Source organism: Brassica oleracea, chromosome C5 (genome assembly GCF_000695525.1).
Source record: "Brassica oleracea var. oleracea cultivar TO1000 chromosome C5, BOL, whole genome shotgun sequence".
NCBI classification, from domain to species: Eukaryota; Viridiplantae; Streptophyta; class Magnoliopsida; order Brassicales; family Brassicaceae; genus Brassica; species Brassica oleracea.
Window position 1 is genome coordinate 8,883,066 of NC_027752.1, and position 16,133 is coordinate 8,899,198.

The window sequence follows — 16,133 nt, forward strand, 5'->3', positions numbered from 1 at the left end:
ACGTACGTTGGGGATTGGTTCCGTCAACGATGTTCCGAGAGCGACATCGTCTTATGCTCAGACACGGGAAGATGAAGTCACTGCGCTGCGTAGAGAGTCCGAGCAGCAGCGTAGAGAGTCCGTTCAGCTGCGTAATGAAATGGACTCGACGCGATCTGCGTTCATAGCTCGTATAGGTGGACTCGACGCGATCTGCGTTCACAACTCGTATAGGTGGACTCGAGGGCTTTTTGGACGTTGTAGCGGCCACAAATCCGGAATGGGAGTCCTTGTTGAGGAACTTGCGACGACAAAATCCCATTCCAGACGAGTCATCATCCTACACACATCCCAAGGCGGTTGTAGAGAGGAGGAGTGATGAATTCTACTGGGCGATGAACGACTCTTAGTTTTTTTTTCGGTTGTTGAATTATAAATTCAAAACTTATTTATATATCATATATTTTGGTATTGATTTTTTTTAAAAAAAATAATTTTATTAATAAATTAAATAATTTTAATTATTTTTTAAAATTATATTTTTAAATTCTGTAAAATAAAATAACGAAGTAAATTCGTAGCTAATTTACGACCTATTTACGTGGAAAATTTACGAGGAAATGACGAGAAAGAGTAAACGAGTATTTTACGAGAAAACGTTTACGAGGATATGACGAGGAAAGATAAACGAGTACTTTACGAGGAGATACGTTACGTGTACATTACGAGGAAAATCTTTCGATATATTTACGTGTAGTTTACGAGGAACACGTTTCGAGGTATTTACGAAGAAATCTAGCGACCTTCTTACGTGGAATATTTACGTGGTCTTTACGACGAAATGATTACTTGATCTTTACGACGAAATATTTTCCTCGCTAATTTACGACGAATGGGCGAGGAAATATGTGTTACGACGAACGAGTAACAACGAAATGTGTTTCCTCGCTAATTCCTCGTAAAGCCTCTTTTAAGACGAACTCACGAGGAAAACCGCCCTCGTTAAACTTATGTTTTCTTGTAGTGTAAAACTAGTCGGTAATAAATGGATTGGTTCATCTCTCTTTTATATTATTTAACTGTTTTTACGTGTGAGATTTTGTCTCTAATAATATATCAAACCTATTTGACCACTATGAAGAGAACCATCAACACAAGTGGAAAACCCGACTAAAAACTATAGTGATTAATTTCAGTACATTGTGTGAATGCTACAATACTTAACCATTTTACACATTAGAAGAGTCTAAATTTATTTTTTAACCTAAGTGATTACTAAGTTAAAAGATTATAGATTTGTTTTATAAAACCCTCTTATCGTTTCTTAGATACTTGCTCATTCACACAATCAAGAAAAGCTAACATTGGTGCTTTCTTGATAGCAAAAAGTGTGATTAAAGAAGACCGTTGGCAACCATATTTGGTCATTGGATATTCTCTTCGGCTGAAGGATATTTTTGTAACCAATTAGTGTTATTACCTTTGTGTTGTAGCCTTATTTGTTTTGTATGGTTATGGTGTTGCCTTAAACTCTTCTTTACTGATAGTTTTTGTTGTATTTAATTGAATTCTTGATATGAATGGAAATTTCAGATGAGAAAAAAAAAAACTTGTTCATTCACCAAATAGAATGTTAAGTCCATTCACCCAACTTTAAGCGAAGCAGAGGGTTGCTTCCGCGAATAAATGATATAACTTTACTCAACAAGTTCAAGTTGTATCTTATGATCATGTAGACGACGTCATTAACCGGCTATATATAATTTTATTTATCTTCTGAATGTGTGAGGTTATTCGAATAACACAAGGTACATGATCTGAACTTCATGTACTGTTTCCCTCTGGTCACCAAAATGTTCTTTCCTTTTTTTTCCATAAGGACCATTTGATTCCTTGTTTAGAAAGAAAAAGCCCAAAGTTCGAGTCGCGAGTTTATGAGAAAAATAAAACAACGTTATGGGACCACCAGCCCAATACGATCCGTTTGAGGAAAATTCAAATTTGTAATTTGTAATACGAATATCTTTTGATTTCAGCGTACTACTTTTCCTTTGTGACACTATCGAAGAAAACGTGTTGGACGTAATCTGAAGATATTTATGTGGTTATTCTATTCCTCCTGCTTTTACTAAATTTAGCTATTGTTTCTGCCTTCTGGACCAAACATAAAAAAAAAATCTAATCTAAACACCGACGGAGGGATTGGGTGTTAATAGACATTTTTATCTACTTCCAGTCTCATTTTGTAATTAAAATAAAGTTTAAGTTTGGAAAATAAACGAAGAAAAGTTTTAGGATTTTGATGATCGACAGTGATTGAGTAAGGCAATAAGATTAGATCTGTCAACATTAAACATTTCTTTGGACAGTGAAGAAAGAAGAGAATAAATCATTCGATGCACTCAAAGAAACGCGTAAGCAAAAGCGAAAGTTAGGGTCATAATAATCACAATCTCTGTCGGTAGATTTTTGTTTGTTCGAATTCATTGGGCTCTGCTCGAATCTGGGTTTAGAGTAAACCGTGGAGGATTCGTAGGGGAAAGATGAGGAGGCGGAGGGTAGTTAGAAGGAGACTGTTGAGTTGGATATGGCTTCTCCTTGCTTCTTTCTCTCTCGCTGGATTGGTTCTCTTCATCGTTCAGCAACAAGATCCATCTCAGCTTATACTTGTATGTCTTTCTCTCTTCCTTCCTTCCTTGCTCTTCATTCGATTCCCATGCTATGTGTTGAAAAAGTCTGGATCTTGTTCTTGCTGTTGACAAAACATTGGTGAGAGAATCCAGTGGAATTGTAACCTTAGTTTTGTTACGTTGAGGATTTGTATCATTAAAAGCTTTTGATTGTTTAGTTATATTGGTTTCTTCTTATTGAAGATCTACTTGGTTGTTTACTTGGCCTGGGAATATTTTGTCGACTGTAGTTTCTTTATTGACATTGTTTGTTGGTTTCGGGTTTTATTTGCTCTTAGTGTCAGAGTATAAGATCACAAAACAGAGAGCATTTCTCACGTCCCATGTGTAAATATATTCAAAATTTCTTGATAATATTTGTACCTTTTACGTCTACTGTTTTATATGATATCTAGACATTGATTGCCGATTATCTCAGAGATGAAAAATATTCAAGGCGCTTTATGCATTAGTGTAGAGTTATAGATGGGAAGCTCTTCAATGAAAAGTAGATGCAGTAGTTATAATTAAAATTGCTGATGTTCATGCTAATATCATATAAAAGCTACATTGTAATTAGAGTGTACATGGTTCATACTCCAAGTTCTTAAAACATCAAAAAGAAATTTCGGGAAAATGCACCACAATACACTGAGAAATGCTACAGGGAAGACAATCCAAGTGTCATGCGGAATTTGTTAGAGATTTTTTTAGCAAGTCCAGGTCTCGAGAACGTAACCTTTTCTTTCACAAAGTATATGATAGGGAATATGGAGAACTTATTGCATATACAGAATGTTTTTTTTTTTTTCTTTCTTTTGATGTTTGTGTCTTAGAAGAACTTACTCTGATTTTCATTTCTTTGATAGGAAAGAGACACAAGAACCGAGAACGTATCTCTTCCCCACTTAAACTTCACGGAAGAGGTAACAAGTGCTTCCTCGTTCGCTCGGCAGTTAGGAGAGCAAATGACGCTTGCCAAGGCTTATGTTTTTATAGCCAAAGAGCACAACCATCTCCACTTAGCTTGGGAGCTGACTTCTAAGATCAGAAGCTGTCAGCTTCTGCTCTCAAAAGCAGCGATGAGAGGTCAACCCATTTCACTAGACGAAGCAAAACCCATCGTTACGGGCCTTTCAACTCTTATCTACAAGGCGCAAGACGCGCATTACGACATAGCCACCACAATGATGACCATGAAATCTCACATCCAATCCCTTGAAGAGCGCGCAAGCGCAGCTACTGTTCAAACCACACTATTTGCGCAATCGCTTGCAGAGGCGTTACCAAAGAGCCTCCACTGTTTGATGGTCAAGCTCACATCTGATTGGCTAACTGAGCCGCCATCACGCCGTGGACTAGCGGAGGACTCACCTAGACTTGTTGACAACAACCTCTCCCATTTCTGCATCTTTACTGATAACGTTATAGCCGCCTCTGTTGTTGTTAATTCAACCGTCTCTAACGCTGATCATCCGAAGCAGCTTGTTTTCCACATTGTGACGAATCGAGTGAGCTACAAAGCTATGCAGGCTTGGTTTCTAAGTAACGACTTCAAGGGCTCAGCGATAGAGATCAGGAGCGTTGAAGAGTTTTCTTGGCTGAATGCTTCGTATTCTCCTGTTGTTAAGCAGCTTCTGGATACAGATTCAAGAGCTTACTACTTCGGAGACCAGACGAGCCAAGAAACGAGTCCTGAACCCAAAGTGAGGAACCCGAAGTACTTATCATTACTAAACCATCTCAGATTCTACATCCCCGAGGTCTATCCGCAGCTAGAGAAGATCGTGTTCCTAGACGACGATGTTGTCGTTCAGAAAGATTTGACTCCACTCTTCTCCTTGGATCTTCACGGAAACGTCAACGGAGCTGTGGAGACGTGTCTTGAAGCCTTCCACCGTTATTACAAGTATCTAAACTTCTCCAACTCGCTCATCAGCTCAAAGTTCGACCCACAAGCATGCGGATGGGCTTTTGGTATGAACGTTTTCGACTTGATCGCTTGGAGGAAAGCGAATGTGACTGCTAGGTACCACTACTGGCAAGAGCAGAACTCAGAACGAACGCTTTGGAAGCTGGGGACTCTCCCTCCAGGTCTATTGGCTTTCTATGGTCTCACTGAACCGCTAGACAGAAGATGGCATGTCTTAGGTTTAGGTTACGATGTGAACATTGATAACCGTTTGATCGAAACGGCTGCTGTGATTCACTATAATGGTAACATGAAACCTTGGCTGAAGCTGGCTATAGGTAGGTATAAACCGTTCTGGTTAAGGTTTTTGAACTCGAGCCATCCTTATTTACAAGATTGTGTCACAGCTTAAAAGCAAAAGAAACTTTTTGAGTCTAATCACAAATCACAAGATTCTTGATTTCTTATACACTTTGAAGATTCTTTTTGTTTTGTTTTTTTTTTGTAATAGAGATCTCAAAAAGTTTGTCAGGTTCAGATATTCTCTGAAGACTGTTCTTCTTATGGTCTGAAACGAAATTTATACTCGCACATTAGAAATGGTTAAAATGTACTTAAACTTCAGTACGTTACATGTATTTATTATTTACATTTGACACTGGTTTATTCTACATACATAATATATGATTTTTAGAAGGTTTTTGGTGTTCCATATAAGATGTTTTAAGCTTTCTATATTAATTTTAACTTTATTAAAAACTACTCAACTAATTACATTTTAGTCTTTTATGATTGGTTAAATTAAAATTTTAGATAAAGTAAACTTTTAAAATTTTGTGTGTTTAAACATAACATTTATAGCATCTTATAATACGATAACTGGTTTATCCTAGAGTGATTTACGCTATGAATCAGTTTTTGACTTTTTATTACACAAAAGAGCAGTTTCAGCTACTAGGGTAGTTTTTGGTGGTTAAAGACATTGTTGGCCTTGGAAAAGTGTAACCATTAGCTCTTTTTGTGTCACCCTTATAGATATAGTTAGCATTTCGTTCTATGTGCCGCTAACTAAGCGTAACAACAAGAATCTTTTTTTATTTTGCTTTTGTTTAAAATTTTTTTAAATGTTGAAACCCAGAAGACGTAGAAAACAGTGAACTTTTTTTGGTTTGCTTTTTTGGAATTTTTTTTGGATTAGCATTTTCGTCGTCTTTCATTTGATCCTAAACTATTTCTGACCACCAAGACCGGAACATCATGACTTCGCCGCCACCGCGAGTTTAGTACATTCGGCCACAAAGTCAATTAAAAAACATCTATGTTATGGTGATTTGAGTAAAAAATCAGTTGTTATATCAAGGATCTATCATATTTGAATGGTAATAATAAAGAAACGAGGTTGAATCAAAGCAAATCATCCCAAAAATGGTGATTTATGTCTGAAAACAAAAATGGCTGTAATTTTGTAGAAAGAGAGTGTCGATGAAGAAGAAGATATAAAAAATTACAATACTACCCTTCGCTATCATAATTTCATATGTCCACAAAAAAAAAATTGTGCACATCCGTGAGTCTACATGTGTACAATATAAATTGTGGCGTACATGTGTACAAAAAAAACTTGGACGTATGACATAGAAATCTTTTTGTAGGTATGGTAAAAATGTACACTTTAGAATTGATGGGCCAATGATTACACGATCTTTCAATAATAAAAAGATTTCTAAAAAAAATATATATAAACTTTCGTATCTCTATCATAATCTCATATGTCGACAACAAAAAAAATTGTGCACATCCATGAGTGTACATGTGTACAATAGAAATTGTGGCATACATGTGTACAAAAAAGCAAAACTTGTAAACGTTGTACACATAATTATCAAACATGTACACATAATTTTCAATGTCCACGTGTACATAAATTCCCAATTCCCAAAACCTTACATGTACATTAGTTCACTTGTACACCTAATAGGTTTTCTAAAACGATGAGCTTGAAAATACATATTCTCTGGTCTTCTTAAATTGTATCGTTGAGTGAAATCTTGTGCAGCAAGCATATCATCATAAGATGAGAACTCATCTATGTCGGTTTCACCTTCATCCCATCTACACAAGTTAAATAAACATAGTTCGAAGACATTACCAGTAAAACCTCACAGATTTTAGACAAATGCTAAATGAACATAATTCAGAGACATTACTAGTAAAACCTCCAAAATATTGTCTTTCTACAGATATACTGATAGATACATCAACAAGCCCTTAAGGCTTACTTGAGTTCATCTTCCTAAGCTGGTAGCTTCCACTTTCCTCAACTACAAAACTTGATGAACTCTGCTCTTATACTTAGCTAGAAACTCCTTCAAGGAAATAGTTGAAGAGCCATGAAGCTTATTTCTTAAAAAGATGAGTTCTTTGAAAGGGCTGAAAGAAATATATTTCAAGATCTTGTCAACAGCAAATGATTTTTGTCCAAAATCTAAAATAGCAAAAAAATGAAAATAAGAGCACTAAGTTACAGATCAAATAATTCAAACTATTATGTTAGAGAGTAAAATAAAATGAACAACAAAAAAACAAATTTACGCAAATGTAGCTTAATTTAAAAAAAAAAATCATTCTCAGGGACACGAAGACAGATCTGAATCCGATGGTAGAAGAGAAAGATAAATAAATAGAGAGAGAAAAATAAAGAGATAGAAAAACCATAAGTTGTCATACTAAAAAGATTAAAAATAAATATTATTTTCTTATTTAGTTAAGATTTAGTTAGATTTCAATTGTTTTATGAATTGGAAAAGTTGAAACGTGTATTGGGGAAAGAGAAAGTGTCTGAGGAGCATAAACAGCCTTAGTGTTATTAGAAAGTGGAAAACTACCCTATAGTGTAATATTTTCTTTATCCTATGCACTTTTTTTTTGATAAAAAATATATAATTTTTAGCTTAGAGAAACTCCATAGTCAGTAGTCACCAAACCAGCAACTGTGAAACACATATAACACGTTGTTGGTAACTAATATCCTCCTCACCCGTCAGCCGTCACCACCAACTTACTTATGTACATTCCACACAGCAAAACTATATATTATAGCATCATAAACAAACGAGTAAGCAATCACTTGATTTACTTATACAGCAAATAAGAGAAACACAAACCATCTCTCTGTAATGGAATCCAAATCCGAAAACGACGTCGTTGCATCCCCACCCTCAGAGTTCGAGAAGAACCAGAAACATTACCAAGAAACCATCGCCACGCTTCCTCACCAAAACGGCTGGCGACCAAAAGACCCTTTCGTCGAGTACGGCGGCCACTGGTGGCTCCAACCTCTCCTCGAAGGCCTTCTCCACGCCCAAAACTTCTTCAAAGCTCGGCCCAACGACTTCTTCGTCTGCAGCTACCCCAAAACCGGCACCACGTGGCTCAAAGCCCTAACCTTCGCGATCGCGAACCGCTCCAAGTTCGACGACTCAACGAACCCTCTCCTCAAACGCAACCCGCACGAGTTCGTGCCTTACATCGAGATCGACTTCCCGTTCTTCCCGAGCGTGGACGTCCTCAAGGACCAAGGCAACACGCTCTTCTCCACTCACATCCCTTATAATCTCTTGCCTGAATCGATCTTGAAGGCTGGTTGTAAGATGGTTTACATTTGGAGAGACCCCAAGGACACGTTTGTCTCCATGTGGACGTTCGCTCACAAGGAGAGGTCGCAGCAGGGAGATCTCGTCGGCATCGAGGAGGCTTTTGATAAATATTGCCAAGGCTTGTCTGTGTACGGGCCTTATCTAGATCATGTTTTGGGCTACTGGAAGGCCCACGAAGCGAACCCGGAGCAGATTTTGTTTTTGAAGTACGAGACGATGAGGGGCGACCCGTTGCCGTATGTGAAGAGGTTAGCTGAGTTTATGGGGTATGGGTTCACAGAGGAGGAAGAGGAAGGAGGGGTTGTGGAGAGGGTCGTGAAGCTTTGTAGCTTTGAGACTTTGAAGAATCTTGAAGCTAATAAAGGGGAGAAAGATAGGGAGGATCGTCCTGCTGTGTATGCGAACAGTGCTTATTTTAGGAAAGGGAAGGTTGGGGACTGGGAGAATTATTTGACGCCGGAGATGGTGGCTCGTATTGATGGTTTGATGGAGGAGAAGTTTAGAGGAACTGGCTTTCTTGCTTCATCACCATGAATATGATCTTCCTTGTCTGTGATTGTCTGTTTCTGATCCTTGTTTTTATAGTTTAATTCCCATTGGATGAATCTGTAGCGAAGCCTTACTGTTGTTGTTGAGTGTCTTTTATCATTATATATGTATCAATTTTTCTTATCTATGAGGCCATTTTTCTTTCAGTGATGCAAAGATACATACAAGCTAGCCTGCAGAATTAATGAGAACAAAACAGAGCAACCTCTGTTTTATACTCCCTCTCCCTCTGAATTAAATTCTCATGAAAAGATTTCACCAACTGACATTAAAAAAAAAGTGAAAAGAAATAACTGAGACCCTTAACATTCTCTTTCACCTTTATTTTAATAAAATATTAAATTATTATATCAAAATTTTCAATTTTTTACGGAAGTTACAAAGCAAACTATTAGCAAAAATACCATACTAAATTAAAAAGAGAAGATCTAAGAAACGAAATAACAAAATGAAGCAAAGGAGAAACTGACTTTGGACGAAACTTTAACTTTAGCGCAAAAGACCAGCAGGCGAGTTGATAGCAGAGAGAGCTTTTGGTCGCCGCGGTAAAGAGAAAGGCGCCCTCAAACCTTGAAACACACTGCTCCTACGGTTTATGAAGAACTCAAACGCCACCAACTCCCCAAAGAATCACAACCCGAACTCGCTAGTTAACCCAAGAGATAACTATCCGACAGCACGAAGAGGATCTCATAACCGAGGATGCCGTCGTTCAGAGAAGGGTGCTGAAGATTGTTGCCTCCAACTCACCAACCCTTGACAGATATCAGTCTTATCAAAAATGTCAGATTTAATCTGGACCGTCGATTGGAAAGAAGGATGTGTGGTGTGTGTTCATTCTCCCTAAAATGTTTGTTTAGTTACACAACTGTTTAGTTTCGATGTAACTAAATTGTTTGGTAGAAGAGAAGCTCTTAGGAGAAAGTGTGTTGGTAGAAGAAACTGCTCTATTACGTTAGTAAAAACTTAAAACTGTCTTTGGATGTAATATTTTCATTTATTTTCTAGAATTTTTAAATTAGATAATTTTAGAAGTTATGTGTAAAATAAATATATGGTTGAGAAATTTAAAATATATTGTTTAGGATTTTAAAAATAAATAAATAAATACTTAAAATTTAAAATAAAAATTATAAAAATACTTTCAAAAATAATTTCCTATTTCAAAATAAATTTTGAAAATATATTCCAAATAATTTTCGAAAAATAGTTTTCAAAAATAAAAAAAAAATTGATTTTTTTTATAGAAAGTTCGAATTCAAAAACATATAATTCAAAAACTATATAATATATATATATATATATTATTTAATGATAAAAAATAATACATTCAAAAAAGTAATTATAGAAAATGTAATGAATTATAATTTTTGACATATAATTTGGGTTGAATGTGCAAAAGATATTTGGCAAGAATGATTATTTTGGTTTCTATACTTTCCTATCACATAGATTTTATAAATCTCATGGATACACGTGATATTTTGAAAGTTATGTCTTATAAGTAAAAATCGACTAAATTTATCTCTTAATAACACTAGATTTAGTTATAACTAAAATATACATAATAACTAAACTTTTTGAATAACAAAAGATTTTGATGGATTTTTAAAATTCTCAAACCAATAGTGAAGAATTTTAATAAGATCGTTTAAAACCAATGAACCAATAACAATGAAATCTCAAGATTTTCGAAATTGATGATAATTCATTTGGCAATAGTCTTTGATGGTAAGTGTATCACAGGCATTGTATTAAACATTTTGAATTACTAAAAGGACTCGTTACAGAAGCTGGCTAGGCCGACAACAACATGGCAAAACTGGAATAAGCAAAGTTAACTGACGATGATGAGTTTGGAGATACATTGTTGAGTCATGTAAACTTGGTGTGTTGGTTATGTTCAAACTATCATAAAATACAGAGGGGAATGGGGTAAATAAAAGAAAGATTCTGCGTTTTGACGAGGGAGGTAAAGTAAAAAGACGATAAAACTGGAAGTTTGTAACATTTCTTTCCAGAAGATGAATAAAAGTTTTTACACGAAAACAACAAAGGAGGCTGCTATAAACTGCTCCGCACATTGATTCCTCTCACTATGTATGTGTAAAAACAAAATCGAAGAGAGAGAGTATTGAACAATACCCAGTAGGCCAGTAGTTATTATCCAGCACTCGGGTCTTAAACATCTGAGATTTCGCCTGCCTCCATCAAAGATGAATTCGATGTTCGCTCGCAGAGTCGTCGTCGACTCATCTTCGCGTCTCACCAAACTGCTCGCGAACCCACCGTATCACCACTCCTTCACTTCTCTCTATCGCCCTAGCCAGACCCGCCATTTTCGGACCCCTTCTCCTCCCGCGAGCCGCTTCGACCCATCTCTCCTATGGCGATCGGAGAAGATTCGTGGGTTTTTCGCGAGCGCTTTGACGAACAAATCCGCGAAACTGGGGAATCTCGTGGAATCGAAAGTCGCGTTCTTGCGTTCTCAGTTTCCCAGAAAGGGTTTCGAACTCGGAGGCTATTCTGGGAGGCGTGGATGGTACTGTCCCTCATCATCTTCTTACAAGAGATTGATTGTGTCATGAGAAAGAATAAAAAAGTTTCGATTTTTTTTTTGTGTGTTGTTGTTGTTGTTACCTTTGACAGGAAGCATTGGCTTCAAGGATTGTCATCTAATGACGTTGTTATTGGATTACTGTTAGCTAACACTGGTGTCTTTCTCATGTGGCGTGTTTTCGACCAACGTTTCATGATGAATAATTTCATGGTCAGTCCTCAAAAAATCTTACACCTTTACAGACATGTCTTGTTTTGATTCATGTTTATGAAGAAAGGGGATCTAGATGTCTTTATTTGATATCCTAGTTGATACTGAAAGAGGCTAAGAATTTGATTGATATCATTTGAGCAGATATCGTTGGACAATTTCACCAGTGGACGTCTACACACTCTGATTACTTCAGCATTCAGTCATATTGACATTGGACATATCGTCTCAAACATGATCGGACTCTACTTCTTTGGAACCAGTGTACACACCTCTTTTCTCCTTTGATTTGTATTTCTTGAGTGGAGAGCACTGTTGAGCCTCTCATTGTTAGTCTTACTTTGGTAGAGATAGTAAGTTGTTTTCCTCAATTGGTAGATCGCAAGAAACTTTGGCCCTCAGTTCCTTCTGAAGCTGTACCTTGCCGGAGCGCTTGGTGGCTCTGTGTTCTACTTGATTCACCATGCTTATCTGGCTGCCTCATCTCCCAAGGTATAGAGCAACCAGCATTATAGAAGATCAAATAGTTTCCTTTATCTCAAATCATGCTGGCTCCTCAGATAAGATACTTTTGCACACTTTCCCTTTTTTCTATTGTGCGACTAATCACATGCCGTGGACAGGGCCATGGAGCTTTCGTGAGGGATCCATCGAGAACCCCGGGACTGGTATGTTTGAATTTACCGGTTTTCTATAGAGAGCATGGAGTGAAATTCATATTTGATTTGTTGGATGCAAGTGAGGATGATTTATAAAGAACTCTTTTTCTGTTTCATAAAAGGGTGCGAGTGGAGCTGTGAATGCCATCATGCTGCTCGATATCTTCCTCAACCCAACAGCTACTTTATACTTTGAATTTTTCATTCCAGTTCCTGCGATGCTGCTTGTAAGTTTATAAGCTCTCTGGCTATTTTTTCATGGCAGCTCAAAGCTTCTCTTCTCAAGTCAACCAAAAATTCGCTCTTCCTTATCTTTCAGGGAATCTTCCTCATCGGTAAAGACATCTTAAGGATAACAGAGGTAATGTTTGATTTTGTCTGAGAATCTAATATGACGTTGCAAAAGCTCAAAACTTGATGATGATTCTTAAACAAACAACAACAAAATTTGGTCGTTGCAGGGGGACAGTAACATCTCAGGTTCTGCTCATTTGGGAGGAGCAGCAGTTGCAGCCATTGCTTGGGCTCGGATTAGGAGAGGCCGCTTCCGTTACTGAGCCTCTTGACCTGACTCTGCTTGGCTCTGGTCATCTTAAGAGAATCTTCAAATGATTTAGCAACTTTGAGACCATATTGTGGCGCTCAAGATTTTATTAGGTTCAACCATTTCTTTCTATCCAAACATCAAACGACATGGTGACATTGTCTGTCTTTTGTGTTGATGAATCTAACCTATGGACTGATCCACTTTGGAAGATCAACTCTTAATTAAATTTGTTTGTTTATTTCGTTTTTTCACCCTTGGAATTCTAAGATTGAAACATAAGTTATTGAACGAGTTTAATCAACATATGGAATGGTTTAATGAACAAGTATGGATTTGTTTTCTGATAATAAAAAAAATCAACATTACCATACTCATACATGTACCAAATCAAATAAAGACCAAATAATGATAATTCACATACATATCTAGGTTGTATGGAAAGCATTCTCATATACGAAATTTTCAGTACTAAAAAACTAGTAAGAATTTGCTCACATAATTAAACGAAGCTTTTATAGATTTTCAATATTAAAAATGTAAAATAAATATTGTCTTATTTGTTTTATCAACTGCCCATATTATTAAACCAAGTTTTGATCGAAAGCAGAATTGTTTCAAAAAAACCTATATCCGACCATATTTGGTTTACATGAAAAAACTATGGCTTCAACTGGTGACCATTTCTTGAGAAAAAAATCATGTTAAATTTATTGTTCCACAAAATTAAAATTTTACCAATTGAGTTGAATATTTTGTGAAACTATTAGTTTATGGGTCCCACTACATTCCTATCTTTTTCTGCTATGTGAATAAACCAATGAACAAATATTTTTCTCCCTTAAAATCTATGAACAAGTGAAAACAATAATTAGAGTTCTAAAGAAAAAAAAAGAATTCAGATTCCAGAAAGTAGCTCAATACTAACAACATATTCACTCAAGCATCCATTATTAATTTAACCTCATCACGTACAAATAAAAAAAACAAAGAAGGTTAAACTTATCTTCTTCGACTCAAGAAAATAAAGATTTATGCTTTATATTTTTCTTTATGCTTCATATTTTTTTTAGGAAAAATAAACTTTTAGTAGTCTGAGCAACATCAGAGATATACCGTAGAGTTAACTTGTATTATAAGTTTAAAGATTCATCGTTTCATTTTACGTATGTTTGGATGAGTATTCAATAAATTCTGAAAACAATTTTTCATCTTTTTGTTTACCATTTATGTTTAATATTTGTTCAATTGGTTCTCTACGTTCTCTTTATTCAATTTTCTTTTCCAGTTCAATTCTTTAAATAAAATTTTGTTCAACTTTTTTTCATTCAATTTTTTCATCAATTGGTCATCTCTCATCTCTCGTAAGCAAAAGACTAATCAAAAAGATGAAATCGGGATCATATATATCTGTATGGAATGATCCATGGCTCTCAACCACTCGTCCGAGACCAGCAAACAAAAATCAACATAATCTTTACCCAGACCTTACAGTGGATTCTCTCATTAATTCCACTTCGCAAACTTGGAACTCAGAAGCAATTCGGGCTTTGGTGGATCCCAAGGATGCAAAAATTATATAAAGTATACTACTGAGTAGAAGTCAGATGGTAGATAGATATGGTTGGCATTTCACACAAAATGGAAAATATACGGTTAAATCAGGATATCAGATAGAACGGGTTTATCCAGACAAGGAAAAAACACCAATACTGATTGGACCCTCAGTTGACATATTAAAGGCTTTTTGCTGGAAAATACAGTGTCCACCAAAAATAAAACATTTCTTATAGCAATTGGTGTCAGGATGTATATCAGTTAGGAAAAATCTGCGAGGGAGAGGGATACAATGGGACATATGTTGTGCAAGATGCGGAGCCGATGAAGAATCAATAAACCATGTGTTTTTTGAATTTCCTCCAGCACTTCAGGTTTGAGCCCTTTCAATGACACCTTCAAATCCAGTAATTTTCCCAACAAGTTCCCTCTTCACAAACATGGATCATCTCTTTTGCCGAGCTCTCCCGCATATGGATGATCATCGATTTGCATGGATTCTATGGTACATTTGGAAAAGACGAAATAACAAAGTCTTCAGTAATCTGGACATTGATCCCAAAGACACTTAAATTGGCAGAAACATAATATACATTATGGGCTGAGACACAAATATTGGACACACAGAGGACACCACCACACATAGAGGCAGTGACCCTACCCTCAATACCAGGAAGATAGTGTTTCACAGATGGTTCTTGGAAAGAAAATGATATTTTCTCTGGACAAGGTTGGTTTAGTACTCTAGCGGGTTTTGATGGGTTGATGGGGGCGAGGAATGTTAGGGCTAGTCTCTCCCCTCTTCATGCGGAGATGGAAGCGCTATTATGGGCAATGGAATGTATGATGAACTTACGACAGTTTCAGGTTACGTTTGCAACAGATTGTTCTCAGTTGGTGAAGTTGGTTTCAGAACCAGAAGAATGACCAGCTTTTCCAAGCTATTTAGAAGATATCAAGACCTTGAAAGGAAGTTTGTTCAGATCAAAGATCATTTATGTACCAATGACGCAAAACTCAAAGGCGGATAGCCTAGCACATAGTGTTAGGAAGCAACTGTCTTTCGTCGTTCACATGGATGCAGATCTTCCAGTTTGGTTTACAGAGTCAGTACTGATTATGTATAAGTTGATGACAAAAAAAAAAGTTTATGTCTTTGTTCATAACTTTCTTTGCTGGTGAATCAGCCCGTTCATTTCTACTCTTGAATATATAAATTGAATTCACAGTCTTTTTTTTTAACACTGAATACTTCAATATAAGAGGACCCATAAAAGGATCGAGAGTTATGGAAAACCCCTGAGTGATACAAACGACATAGAAAAAAAGAGAAACATAAAAGAGCACATAAACTAAACAGTACCAGTAGGTACTTTGAAGCAAAGATCAGAGAGATCAGAAATTAGGTTATGAATGGCCTGAGCCAGTAACCTTTTTAAGCAGGAGGAGGTCAAACACTTCTTGTGTCTTCTAGGATCATTTGATGGAGCCAACGAGGACTTCCAGAAGCGACGTATGATTGGACCCGGGAACCAGATATAACACTTTCTGCGATCGTCTTAGCCACCTTATTCTTTTGGTCCGACACATGAAATATAGTCCACTTCTCAAAGCAATAAAGGAGCTCCAGGATTTTCAGGATCAAAGATGAGAGAGTAGGACATCTGTAGGGGTTTAGTAAGGATTCACGAACTTCTACCGAGGAAGCTTCAAAGAAAACCTTCTTGTGGCGCAAGTCTCCCATTACTTGAACAGCCCAAAGTAGGGATCTAAGGTCAGATTTCGTTTTAGAAGAAGAACAAAGGAGAGTCTGACGACTGTGGTGTAGGGATTTTCCT

The 16,133-nt window shown here is 36.6% G+C and overlaps 3 protein-coding genes across 3 annotated transcripts; all 3 read left to right on the top strand.

Moving 5' to 3' along the window:
- Window positions 1-2,253: 2,253 nt before the first annotated feature.
- LOC106343301 (probable galacturonosyltransferase 11) lies at window positions 2,254-5,024 on the top strand. Its single transcript, XM_013782473.1, has 2 exons — window positions 2,254-2,648; window positions 3,518-5,024. Exons 1-2 carry the CDS (start codon window positions 2,523-2,525, stop codon window positions 4,970-4,972), a joined length of 1,581 nt encoding a protein of 526 aa, XP_013637927.1. The 5' UTR covers window positions 2,254-2,522; the 3' UTR covers window positions 4,973-5,024.
- Window positions 5,025-7,599: 2,575 nt separating this feature from the next.
- On the top strand, window positions 7,600-8,911 carry LOC106343839 (cytosolic sulfotransferase 17). Its single transcript, XM_013783166.1, has one exon. The coding sequence runs from the start codon at window positions 7,737-7,739 to the stop codon at window positions 8,748-8,750; it is 1,014 nt and encodes a 337-aa protein (XP_013638620.1). The 5' UTR covers window positions 7,600-7,736; the 3' UTR covers window positions 8,751-8,911.
- Window positions 8,912-10,795: 1,884 nt separating this feature from the next.
- LOC106292613 (RHOMBOID-like protein 12, mitochondrial) lies at window positions 10,796-12,987 on the top strand. The gene is made up of 8 exons (XM_013728231.1): window positions 10,796-11,307; window positions 11,415-11,535; window positions 11,680-11,799; window positions 11,914-12,027; window positions 12,159-12,203; window positions 12,317-12,421; window positions 12,514-12,555; window positions 12,656-12,987. The coding sequence occupies exons 1-8, from the start codon at window positions 10,982-10,984 to the stop codon at window positions 12,749-12,751; spliced, it is 969 nt and encodes a 322-aa protein (XP_013583685.1). The 5' UTR covers window positions 10,796-10,981; the 3' UTR covers window positions 12,752-12,987.
- Window positions 12,988-16,133: the final 3,146 nt, after the last annotated feature.